The sequence below is a fragment of the Lacerta agilis genome, chromosome 18 (assembly GCF_009819535.1).
Source record: "Lacerta agilis isolate rLacAgi1 chromosome 18, rLacAgi1.pri, whole genome shotgun sequence".
Lineage (NCBI taxonomy): Eukaryota > Metazoa > Chordata > Lepidosauria > Squamata > Lacertidae > Lacerta > Lacerta agilis.
Genome location: NC_046329.1, coordinates 2104116 through 2117104, shown reverse-complemented (window position 1 = coordinate 2117104; position 12989 = coordinate 2104116). Strand labels below are relative to the sequence as shown.

Genomic DNA, 12989 nt, shown 5'->3' with positions numbered 1-12989 from the left:
AGGTCACAATAGCCTTGTCTCATGGGGAACATAGTTTTTGCCACCCCCAACCCTACCCCCGTGTTGGAGCAGCACGCAGGTACCTTCGGGGTTCTCTGTGGGTCCCGAGTCACACTTGCTCTCGCACTGCTGTGCCGCCGCAGGCTTGAGGGCTTCTACGCACTCCCCAGAGGGCTGCCCCGTGTGGGTCATGCACTGGACCGGAACGGCGTTGCTGGCCAAAACTGCACTGCCCAGAGCACTTTGGGGAAGAAGAAGGAAGATGCAGGAGGGTTACGATGGGCTAAACAGTACGAAGTAAGATCGGAGTCCGCATGTTAAATAGAAAACACAAGAAGCACATAGACAGAGGGACAGACTGATGAAAATTGTGGACTTTCAAAACTCTGATCGTACTCTTATTCTCCCCCTAAATGAATAAATATAAAATAAATAAATACTACCTAAACATTTAGGAATTGCCTGAGGACATTCCTGTATCTGTTGGATTATCTATTGACTCCCCAAGCCGTCTCCCTTGGTTGTCCCAAACATTATGGCTCCACAGTACTTTCACTATTGGTTGACCCACTCAGTGATGGCTCTCCATCCCCTTCACCCATTGTCTGACCCAACCAAGATGGCAGAGCAGCTCTATTGACCTCCATTGAGGCTCCCCGCAGTGGCGTGGTCTAGTGGAACAGTCCTTGCCAGCTCTCGTAAGTAAAAGAGAGCAGCAGTTCCATACCTTCCCAATCGCGGTGACCCACCGCGGGGGTGGACAACGCCGAAGGCTGCACCTTATACTGGTTGGGGGCTTGGCGTCCTCGGACACTGGGAGGTGGGCAGGGTGGAGGTGTGGTCACGCTCTTGCAGAGGACGATTCGGTGGCGGAAGCCAGGCCCGCAGTTTGGGTGCACTGTAGAGAGAGGATGCTGTTATGGACTGGGGGAGAGAGGGGGGGGGGAAGGATAGCTGAGCTGAGCCTGAAAACTGAGCGGCTCGTCTGGCACATGACCCAAACGTTGGTCGTGACGTGGGTAGCCACTTGTTAATCGGTGCGTGTGCTTGTGTGCCATGCTAAGTACATATTAGACATTTAAAAGACACAGAGGATCTTACCTCAGACCAGTCGAGGCGGCCCATTCTGGGGGGCAGGTCTGGTTGCCGCAGGGCTCCAGCACACGGGGGCGTGGTGAGTTGCAGAAGGTGTCATCCAGGATCTTCTCCTTCTGTGGTGGAGATTTTGCGCCGGCAGGTCACGCTCCGGTGTGCGGACGCCCTGGTTGCAGCTGCGGCTGCACTCGGACAGTTCCCGATCACCCAGCTGGCGGAAGTCGAGAGGCAGAAAGGATAAGTTTGCTTCCCCTGTGTGCTGGGAAGGGTATGGGGAGAGGCCCTCTTGTGCTTGGATCCTGCAAGTTGCTAAGCCACTGTGAGAACAGATATCCTGGACTATGTGGGCCATTGGGGTGATCCAGCAAGCTCTTCTGAGTTCTTATGAGCTTATGTTACAGAATCTGTATTTAAATAGAATCAGGGCTTGGTGGATAAACCACTAACTGGATTTCTATCAGTGGCTGAATGGATGGTTATAGCCGCATTCTGGAAGGAGTCGGTTCAAAAAAGGACGGCGTATTCCTTACGGCGGGGAGGGGACTGACTCACATATTACGATTGGCAAGAGGAATGAAGTACCAGGACACCTTTCTGGGAAAATGGTGGAGCTTTCACCCATTCAAAAATCCTCCAAGAAACCAAAAACCAAGGGTTTATGCTGATGTGCGGATCACTTAAGATGCATTCTGCTCTGAGTTGTGGTGTATGTAGGGCAATACAGTTTTTCACAATGTATTCGGGGAGAAGATAAATAAATATTTAAAAAGAAAGGGAAAGGGATGAATAGGTGTGTAAAAGTAAGTGACCCTCAAATGTTTTCTTGGTGGATTCTTGTTGTTATTTAATTTGTATACTGCTCTGTACTTGCAGGTCTCAGGGAAGTTACAACATAAGATTACAATATAAAAACACAGAATACATATTAAAATGCAAACAAAAACCCAATAACACCCCCAACACATTTTAAAAGGCCATCGGATGTCAATCAGACATGCCTGGGAGAAGAGGAACATTTTTGCCTGGCACCTAAAGGTGTCTAATGAATGTGCCAGGTGGGCATACCTGGGGAGAGCGTTTCCACAAATGGGGAGCCACTGCAGAAAAGGCCCTGTTCTTGTGTTGGCACCTTCTGGACTTCTTGTGGAGGAGGCACATGAAGAAGAGCCTCAGATAAGAATGCAGAGTCTGGGATGGTTTATATGGGAAGAGGCAGTCCTGGAGGTATTGCGACCCTGAGCTGTTTTAGAGGTCAAAACCAGCACCTTGGAATGGGCCTGGAAACTAACTGGCAGCCAGTGCAGTTGGACCAGCATATGCTCAAACCATTTTGCCCCCGATGAGCAACCCGGACGCTGAATTCTGCACTAGCTGAAGTTTCTGAACCATCTCAGAGACAGCCCTACATATAACGCATTGCAGTAATCTAACCTCAAGGTTACCAGAGCATAAACAGTAGTTAGGGTTTGTTTGCCTGTTGGATAAAAGAGTCTGGGCACTGGGCCTCTTTTGGAGTGCCCTCCCCCTAGGATGCAGTCCCACCCCCCCCTGAAAGCATCTAACTTACGCCGGAGGGCAGGGCTCAGTGTTGCACAATCTCTGTCTCTCGGGCAGCTTAGTGTCGGGGCTGCAGAGGTGGTTGAAGACCGTGGAGCTGTTGGCTTGGTTGCGGCAGACGACGGGCTGGACCTGGCTGCCTGTAAGGATGGCGCTGAGGTTTGAGCAGCGAGAAACAGCAGCACCTTCCCACTCACTCCCCACACCTAGATGCCAACTCTCTGGGGCCCCTGGGGGGCTCCAGCATCCACAAAATTTCCTATGAAGGTTGTGGGGCCAAGTTGGCACTCCTGCCCCCTACACCCCCAAGCCCAAACAGTCTGCTTTTCAATGGTAGGAACCGCCTGCCTTCAAATCCCCATAAAATGTGTGTTTTCAAAAAGATGTGTGGACAGAAGCGAGGGTTCATCTAGATCAGAGCTGGCTACACGAGATTGAACCTGGGACCTTTCCCATGTAAAGCAAACTGCTGCACCACTGAGCTACTGAAGTAATTTTCAAGTCTTTGTGTTCCCAAACAGGAAGAGGATTTTTCCTTCTACTGAGTCAGGCTGCTGGTTTGTCTAGCTCACTGACTGGCCAGCAGTTTCTCTAGGGGTTCAGGTGGGGTTTACTCCCAGCCGCACCTGAGATGCTGTTGGGGATTCGAACCCAGGACCTACTGCATGCAAAGCAGATGCTCTGCAGTTGAGCGATAGCCTTTCTCCTACAAATAAAGTAGATTCTAGTCCTCACAGTTCTGTATGGCTTAAATTGGAACATGGGGGATCTGCCTTGGAGCAAGTCTTCCCAAAGGTCTGCTGAGCTTAGCAGAGCCTCTACATGCTGTTGACACAAAATGGCAGGGTCTCTCTAGAGGTTCAGACAGGGGTTTCGAACTGGGCAGTGCTGGATTACCAAATAGGCAGAGTAGGCACCAGGCCTATGGGCCCACACCTTTTAGGGGCCCACGACAACAGATCAATATAAGATTGATTTGATATTGAATAAAATTGGTTTACTGAAATTGTTGGTTGGTAAAATCAACAACGGGACCCAGGTGGCGCTGTGGGTTAAACCACAGAGTCTAGGGCTTGCTGATCAGAAGGTTGGCGGTTCGAATCCCTGCCACGGGGGTGAGCTCCCGTTGCTCGGGTCCAGCTCCTGCCCACCTAGCAGTTCAAAAAGCACATCAAAGTGCAAGTAGATAATATAGGGACCGCTCCAGCGGGAAGGTAAACGGTGTTTCCATGCGCTGCTCTGGTTCACAGAAGCGGCTTTGTCCATGCTGGCCACATGACCTGGAAGCTGTACGCCGGCTCCCTCGGCCAGTAATGCGAGATGAGCGCCGCAACCCCAGAGTCGGACACGACTGGACCTGATGGTCAGGGGCCCTTTACCTTTACCTTTAAATCAACAACATATTAGGAGATAATTTGCACAGGGCCCCCCGAGATTTCGACTACCCAGTGGCCTCCACAGGGTTTAATCCAGGACTGGAATCGGGGACCTCCTGCCTGCATCCGTTGCCGCACCTCTGAGCTGTGGCCCTTCCAATAAAGAGTCTTACCTCCGCCACAGAGGGCTGAGCATTTTGTCCACGAGACATACTGCCACAAGTACTGGGCAACGGAACCACGGAGGATGGGTGCATTGAACTTGTAGCGGATTCTCTGCAGTTCTTCCCTGACGAGCACCTAGAGGTGGGAGGGAGAGGGAATAGGGAGGCTTAGCCATGGTTGGTGGAGAACCCTGCACTTTCCCAAAAGGACCCTGAAAGCAGAATTCTCTGCTGGAAAATAAAAAGCCACCCCCATCCCCATAGCTGTTCTGTTGCATGACTTGTGGGACGTTATTGCAATCAATCCCAACAATTCATGTTTTGCCAGATGGGCACACGAAGGGGCAAAGGTCACAGAGGTTTCCTATAAAATTTGCTAGAGGGAACTCTTCCTGAGATCACTTCCTTTGTCTGTCTTGGCAGGAAGTTGTAGCACTAAATCCTTCCTTCCAGTCTCAGCACCTCTCTCTTTCTTCACCGTGCCTCCAAGATGGCCAAACATGCATGCCTAGTTCAGGCACCATTTTTGAACTCAAGCTTTTGTACTTTTTTTTTAAAAGTTGGAATGGATTCCATCATCCAATGTTTATTAGGGGGGGAAACCTTTAGTCCATAAAAACAAGACCCTTTCTTTCTCAACCCCACCACCTCCCCACAACAACACAATCCAATTTACCGGTAAGTCACGGTGGTGCCATTATTTACTTATTTAATGACATTTATATACCACTTGACTGTGATGCTGCAGCATTCTGCAATAACCGTAGCTTCCAGTTCAAAAGGCACCCCTCCCAATGTCAGACTCGGTCCTGAACATAGGATTGGAACCACTGCCCCCAAATCACATTTGCTGGAGCCTGTCCAGGAGGATACCATGGTTAACGGCATCAAATGCCAATGAGATAACAAGAAGCAGGAGCAAGGTCACACTCCCCGTCCCATACTCTGCAAAGGCCATCCCTCAGGACAACCAAAGCAGACTTAAGTTCTGTGGCGAGGTCTGAACAGCAAGATTGGAACTCAAGACTATGCTTCCTCCATATTCACATCCTTCTGGGCATTGTACTCTTCCACGCTTGCCTCAAATTGCTGAGTACGTGCTGGAAGACACCCATGAGATCCTCCAGCCCCTTCTGGAATATATTGACAGCCGGTAGGCCTCCTCTGGTCTGGATGTGGAGATTTATTTTTCTTTCAGAAGATGGGTGATGCTATATCCACAGCACTTCAGGGTTTTTCATGATCATGTATTGAAGGGAGTTGCCAAGGGTGTGGTCCTCATTGTGGAGCACAAACGTAAAACAGTTCTTATCTGTCCCATCTGCCTGTACCTCTGCAGCACTTGTGGCTTCTTTCCGTCCTCCTCACCCCCCCCCATTTCTTCCCTGCGAGGCCGCCAAGCGAAGAGGACGACGGGGGCCGCGGTCATGCACATGACGCTCACGGCACCCCCTCACGCACGCCAAGATTTTGTACTTTTGTAACTTAGTGGTTATAAGTCTGCCTTCATTTTGCTACTGTACCTCCTGCTTCACGACTGAGCTTTTGTAAGTAAATACTACTTTACTTCTTCGCAAAGCAATGTCATCATCATTATTATATCATTATATTGAAAAGTGGAAGGGATCTTGAGGGTCATCTAAGTCCAACCCCCTGCAATGCAGGAATCTTTTGTGCAACACAGGATTCGAACCCACAACCCCGAGATTAAGTGTAGAATGCTCTACCAAATGAGCTACCCCAGGTCCGTGGGATTGTTATTTTAAGGTGGGGGGGAAGGGGTACTGCCGGAGAAAATCCAGTCTGCCTTAAAGCACCACAGATTATTGTTTCTAGAAGATTAAATCAACCTTGTTTTAGCTTCAAGTTTAAAGCTACAGAGTATGGTAGTCTGCTGATCTCACGCACGTGAGCAAGGAAGGATAATAAATAAATAATATATCATCTCCTAAGGCCTAAACCCATTTCTACATTACATGACCCCCAGTCCAACAAGGACCACATGCCATCCCAATTACATGCCAATCAGCTTTAGCTGTGTGCTGAGGTCAAACAGGGGCAAATGGAGTCTGTTAGTGGGCATGGCGTCCTGTACTGGTGCAGGGAGAATCTTGGCTTATCAGGGATCACCCTAAAGCAGCGGTTTCCCAAACCTTTTCATGCCCCACCACAAAAAGCACTCTTCAGTAGAGCAGCGATACCTGACTGATAGTCTTAAATACCGCATTGAGTAACCACTGTTCAGTCAACGAACCATTACGATGAGGGTGACGTTGGTCGGGCCCAGGGATTCCAGGGACTCCAGCTCGTCTTGAGCGCGTCTGTCGTGGAAGGTGGTCCCGGCGATGTCAAAGCGCCGGGGTGGGTCGATGGAGAGCTTCCCGTTGACAAAGTACTCGTCGTTCTCCCCTCTCAGAGCTGGAAAGAGAATCGGGTATGTGTGTGTGACCGAGTCAGGGGTGGGCCTAAGCACTTGCACCCCACCCCCCAAAGGATTCAGGGATATTTTTCATAATAATCATAATTGCATTATTTGTTCCCCACCCATCCAACTAGGTTGCTCCAGCCACTCTGGGTGCCTTCTAACAAAATATTAAAAGCACAATAAACATCAGCCATTAAAAACTTCCCTATATGGGGCTGCCTTCAAATGTCTTCTATACATCAGATACAGTGGTACCTCTGGTTATGAACGGGATCCGTTCCGGAGCCCCATTCGCAACCTGAAAGGTCTGTATCTGCGCATGCTTGCCGCACGATTCGGTGCTTCTGCGCATGGCATCATTTTGCACGTCTGCGTATGCGTGAACTGCAAAGCCGGAAGTAACCAGTTCCGGTACTTCCGGGTTCGGCGTGTTCGTATCCCGTGATGAATGCAACATGCAGCGTTCGTAACATGAGGCACGACTGTAGTTGTTGATTTGCTTGACATGTGACCACCGAGAAGGCCCTCTGCCTTGTTCCCTGTAACCTCACTTCTCGCAGGGAGGGAACCGCCAGAAGGCCTTGGAGCTGGACCTCGGTGTCCAGGCTGAACAATGGGGGTGGAGGCGCTCCTTCAGGTATACAAGGCTGAGGCCATTTAGGGCTTTAAAGGTCACAACACACACTTTGAATTGTGCTGGGAGCTGCTGTAGGTCTTTCGGGACAGGTGTTATATGGTCCTGCCAATGGCTCCCAGTCACCAGTCCCGACAGTCGCGTTCTAGATTAGTTGTGGTTTCTGAGTCACTTTCGAAGGTAGCTCCACGGAGAGCACATGGCAGTAGTCCAAGCGGGAGTTAACCCACATGTAAAACCAGGGGTTGGAGGTCACATCAAGGACAACCCATCTGGGGTATTCCCTGCTTAGCTAAGGTTTCTCACCAAGGTAGTTCAAGGAAAGGTTGAGCTCCCGGATGTCGATATGCACTGATCCTTTGGGGATCCATATCACCTCTTCGTAGCCTGTGCGGCAGATGGAGATAATAAACCAGGTAAGTTCTAAGGGGGTGCTCAATGCTCAAAAAGCCAAGAGAGAAAATTTGGTGCCGGGAATTGCAAAGCACAAGAAGAAATGTGTTGATGCTATCTTCTACTAACTCAGTCCTGGAATGGGAACCTGGGAGACCAGGCTTCAAATTAGCGTTTTTTAAGGGCACTGGTCAATAGGCATTACAGGCATTGGGCAATAGGTGCTATGCACAGCTGGAAACCTCTCCATCAAGTTCCACCTGTGCAATTTATTTTTGAAAGCATCTGCCTTGGAATAGAAAAACATTTGCCTACAACATGTCAGAACTGTCTTGGCCACTCTCTGAGCTGTACATTTGTCCACCTGTTGGGTCACCAGGTGACCCTCACCTCCGTCCGGCAGCGAGTGGTTGAAAAGTCCTTCAATGGTCTCGCAGGAGCTCCCGTCACCTCCGCAGACACGGCACTTGTCCTCCTTGGGTGTCCGAGCCCAGGATGCGGTCACAGCCCACGTGCTTATAGGAAACAAAAGGAGAGGTTGGATGGAGGAAGTTCTTGGAAGAGTTAGGGAGGGCCACTCAGGTTGGGCGATATTGGGTTTTCAACACTGCGATATATCACCAGCTAAACATTGCGATATACTGATATATCACGATGTCTGAAATAAGGACGGAGCTATGTAGAAGCATTGGCTGGCTTCACGGATTTTCCCTGCATCAATATATTTGCATAGCACATACACACATCAGGATTCGCGATATATGCCAGGTCAAAAATTATGAAAACTGATATGATATGGCCTTCCAACCGGTTTTGGACGATATATCGCCCAGCCCTAATGAGCACCAACCTGGATAGCCTTAAAAGAAAGTAGGCCTTTCTAAAGAGGAATGGTAGAAGACCAGAGCCTGGTTTTGGTCCGGCCAATGGCCTGTTTGGTCCAGCATCTCTTCTCACAGTGGCCAGCCAGATTCCTCCAGGATGCCCGCAGGAAGGAGATAAAGGAGCAAGCCCTATGCCTCTCACTGTGATTCATAAAAGCTAAGAAGAACCTGCAGCTGGGACCCATCTAGTCCAGCCTCCTGTCCTCACAGTGTCCAATCAAATGCCCCCCTAAGAAGCCCAAACAGGATGCGAAAGTAATAGCCTTCTCTTGTTCTCCACCATTCTAAGGTAGACTGTCTCTGCCTATGAAGGCTCTATTTGTGAATCGCCAGAAACTAAGTGGCCACGATGGGAAGCCCCCAAGCAGAACCTGACCATCACAGCAAACCTCCCTCTTGTGGCCCCCAGCAACTGGGATTCAGAGGTAGACTGCCCCAATCCAGGAGGTGATAAGCAGCTATCATGCCTGGCAGCCACTGATAGCCTTATAGTCCCTGAATTTGTCTAATCCTCTCAGTTAGCCTGATCCAGCAGACTCTTATGTCCTTAAATCATGTGTCTCTCTCGTTACCTTTTCTCTAAATGCATAAATCTTTCCTTGTAGAGAAAGTGGACCAACCTCCCCCCCCCCCGGTCCAGAAGCTGCCCATTAAACCTCTATCAGTCGAAGTCCTACGGGCAGTGAAGAGGAGTGGTTACAGCACTGGAAAATCACCTTGCACTCTCCATTGACACAGATGTCGTTGGAGTCCTGGCGGCAGGGTGTTCCGTCCACCACGGCTGCCGCCCTCTCCGTGTAGAAGTTGAAACCTTCCGCCAGGCAGTTGAGAGAACAGGACTTGACGCCTCCTGCGGAGAGATGGCAATTTCAAACCACTACATCAGAGAGGCTGGATTTGGAATGGGTGGAAGCTGTCCCACGTCCCCACCCCTCTGGGGTGTGTGTGTGTGTGTGGAAACGGCCTTACCTCCTCGGTACGTCTTCCAGGTGTAATACTTTCCTCGGAAGGGGATATGATCAAATTCAGCGCACTGCAGTTCTCGGAAGTCTTGCGAGCCAGGTAGGCAGTCCTGGGGTGGGGGCACAGAAAGATCACCAAATTGATTATCAGCTCTCTGGGGCTGGGGGGTGCTGCTTCTTTTAATGCCTGGAAGCAGACATGGCACACTCTGGACCCCACAGCTGAAAGACTTTGCTGGGAGGTGCAAGGCAGACACTCCATGACTGAGTTGTTGTCACTTCTCACATCTGCCTCCTAAGGCACGTGACTCACTCTGCCTTATCATTATTAATATCTATTAAATTTATATACCTCCCTTCACCCGAAGATCACAGGCAGCTCATGACATAAACATTCAAAACGGGAACCCCAAATATAGTTATAGATTGTGTGTGGAGGGGGGGGGAACACTACTAAACCCTAGAAATTGACAAATGGTAAGATTTTGATTAATTGGGATGCGGATGAAAGTACAATCTGCAGAGCTGTGCCAGACAGGGAATCCCTGGGCTGGCTTCTGCAAACCAGCCTGGCTGGCCTGGCAAATAGCAAATCTGTCAACAGTGGCCCCAGATTATGGGCGCCCAGTGGCAGGCACAAGATGCAAAGTGACTTCACGACAAAGAGCAAATCTGTTAACATGACAAAAGGTGTTGATGTGCCATCTGAGAGGAATTCTGTGGCCTGGGGAAGCAGAAGGTGCCAAGGTGATGGGTGTGTGTGTTTGAGGTGACAGGAAAAGAGTCTTTTCAGCAAGGTGTGCTGGGAAGAAGAAAGGGAGAGAAGAAAGCTGGGGTCCATCTTAGGCAGGCTGGCTGAAGGCTGGCTGGGAAAGATGCCTTGGACTCCAGGGCTGCACAAGCCCCTCTTGAAATGACCATGCTGTAAGATCTGGCCTCCCTCCATGCAGACTGAAGGTGTAAATAGGTGAATAAACCACATTTCTCAAAGCTATGGCAGTCTCCACTAGGTCACAATTCCCCAAGGGACCACAGACCCTGGGTGAACGCCTAGAACCCCTTGGGATCTTGCTGCCTCTCAGCAGAGAGTGGGGGTGGCGCTCAACTTTCATAACAATCCATTCCTTTGCCCCCACCGTCGTCCTATCCCAGAATCCCTTGCTACTCACGTCAGTGTTACAGGACCGGTAACGCTTCCGTTCCCCGAGACAGTATTTCCCACCGATTGTTGGCCTTTGGAAGAGAGAAAAGGAGGAAGACATGGAAAATGGCGTCCCAGGGAGCACGGGGGATGTCTCGGGTGTTTATGCACATGTCCACTTACCGTGGGCTGTCACAGTGGCGGATGGATGAGGAGACGCCGCCCCCACAAGTCCGGCTGCACTCTCCCCATGGCGACCATGTCCCCCAGGCGCCGTCCACACCCTCCGGCCGTGTGCCGAAAGGAACACACTCCCGTTTGTAGCACCACTGGCGGTGAATACAGAGGATGGAGGGAAGAAGAGAGACCCACCGGTCAACAACAACACCTCCCACCTTGCTGGGGTTCACGCATCTGACCTCAGCGCAACTGCGTGATTAGGGGTAAAGTGGCAGTCTGGAAGGGATCCCAAGGGCCATCTAGTCCAACCCTCTTGCAAGGCAGGAATCGCTGCTGTAGGTTAGGGTACAGCAAGGGTGGCCCTGCCTCTTACCCCCCTCTCGATGGTGTTAGTCTGGCAGATGGTCCCCTCGGCCGCCGGGATGCTGTTGGTGATGCATCGGTTGCTCTTGCTAAGGCACCAGAGCTCGTTGCAAACTTCCTGGAGGAGGAGGAGAAGAAGGACCAGTGGGTGGGTGGGGGCGCGGGCAGAGCTGGGAGGAGGGGTGGACGACCGCAGATGTTGGTGGTGCTACGTGACGTCTTGGACTAAGGAGGGAGGTGGCAACTGATGACTGGAGACTGAAGGAAGGATTAAAGAAACACAACTGGTCTCTGTGGAGACCAGGTCTGGGAGATATCTGGTTTTCAACATTGTGATATATCACCAGCTAAACATCACAATATATCACCAGGTCTGAAATAAGGATGGAGCTATGTAAAGGCATTTGCTGGTTTCATGGTTTCCCCCTCCCCGCATCATGATTTTTTCATAGCACACGTACACAGGCTGGGAGTCTCAATGTCGCTCCTCTGGAGGCTTCAGCTGGGGCAAAAAACCTGAGTAGTCCACCCCCCCCCACCCCCATAGCTACGGCTCTGCATTAAAGTCAATGGATTGTAGCAAACTGCACCAAACTCAGTAGACCCATTAGCATCAATGGATCTGTCAGTGGAGTCATTTAAGTCAGTTGGTTGCCTCAAATTATATCATGCTGTGAGGAGCCCCTTGGGGTATAGGAAGGGCTACAAAGGAGGAAGGTTGCTGATTCCATTTCCCCACCCCCACCCCAGCCTTTCACCATTCCCCATCCATTAATAAGCAAAAATATTGCTTTTGAAAATCATCAAAGTGGAGAGAAAAAAATTGGAGGAATTCTCATGGGTGGAGTGCAAGGCTTTTGCCATCAATATACAGTCGTACCTTGGAAGTCGAACAGAATCTGTTCCGGAAGTCTGTTCGACTTCCAAACATTTGAAAACCAAATCACAGCTTCTGATTGGCTGCAGGAAGCTGCTGCAGCCAATCAGAAGCCACCTTAGACGTTCTGGTTCCAAAAGAACATTTGCAAACCGAAACACTCACTTTCGGGTTTGCAGCGTTCGGGAGCCAAAATGTCCAAGTTCCAGGGCTTTTGGGATCCAAGGTACGACTGTATTTCTTTTGAGGTGGTTAATAATAATAATAATAATAATAATAATAATAATAATAATAATAATATATTTATATGCTACCCATCTGATTGGGTTACCCCAGCCACTCTGGGTGGCTTCCAACAAATTGAAATACACTTGGAAGCATCCTTCCATTCATTCTGCAGAGATTTGCAGTCTTCCCAGGTGCCCATAGTGTAATAAAATCACAGTTCAGTCACAGAATCGTAGAATTGTAGAGTTGGAAAGGAGCCCCAATGGTCATTTAATCCAACTCCCTGCAATGCAGGAACCACATGCAAAGTACCCCTAAAGAACTGTGTTGGCAATGCTTCCCAAGAAGAAGCTTTTTCTACATCAGGAAGTGTGGTCACCCAGGGAGGCTGTGGGGCACAGAGGACATATGGCCTGGGGAAAATGTTAATTGGGGACAAAACATACACCTGCATAAAAATGTCCAGAAGTCTCTCCGGAAACTCCCAACTGCCCTGTGAACCAGGCACAAAAGGTGGAAGCCTCTTTCGCAGAAGGAGAGTGTTTTTTAAAAACAACAACCCGGAGGACAGATTTCAGCCCTACACTACTGATTACTGCAAGAGTGGACCTTGGCTGATGCTGGTGCTGCAGCTGAGGGCTGTGGCTGGTTTAAAGGCTGGCCGGTGGGTGCAAAACGCCTTGCCTGATGAGGTAAGCCCATCCCTCCAC

The 12989-nt window shown here is 50.1% G+C and overlaps 1 protein-coding gene across 1 annotated transcript in view; it reads right to left on the bottom strand.

Moving 5' to 3' along the window:
* The window catches only part of LOC117039516 (A disintegrin and metalloproteinase with thrombospondin motifs 10-like), a 30361-nt gene that overhangs the window by 1390 nt on the left and 15982 nt on the right, over nucleotides 1–12989 (bottom strand). The window contains 20 exon segments of the mRNA XM_033136652.1: nucleotides 84–201; nucleotides 203–241; nucleotides 728–807; nucleotides 810–845; nucleotides 848–898; nucleotides 1109–1208; nucleotides 1210–1248; nucleotides 1250–1290; nucleotides 1293–1306; nucleotides 2663–2792; nucleotides 4202–4328; nucleotides 6447–6610; nucleotides 7558–7638; nucleotides 8035–8122; nucleotides 8124–8159; nucleotides 9245–9378; nucleotides 9498–9600; nucleotides 10660–10723; nucleotides 10815–10960; nucleotides 11185–11292. Of these exon segments, the coding sequence (XP_032992543.1) occupies nucleotides 84–201; nucleotides 203–241; nucleotides 728–807; nucleotides 810–845; nucleotides 848–898; nucleotides 1109–1208; nucleotides 1210–1248; nucleotides 1250–1290; nucleotides 1293–1306; nucleotides 2663–2792; nucleotides 4202–4328; nucleotides 6447–6610; nucleotides 7558–7638; nucleotides 8035–8122; nucleotides 8124–8159; nucleotides 9245–9378; nucleotides 9498–9600; nucleotides 10660–10723; nucleotides 10815–10960; nucleotides 11185–11292 (1699 nt within the window).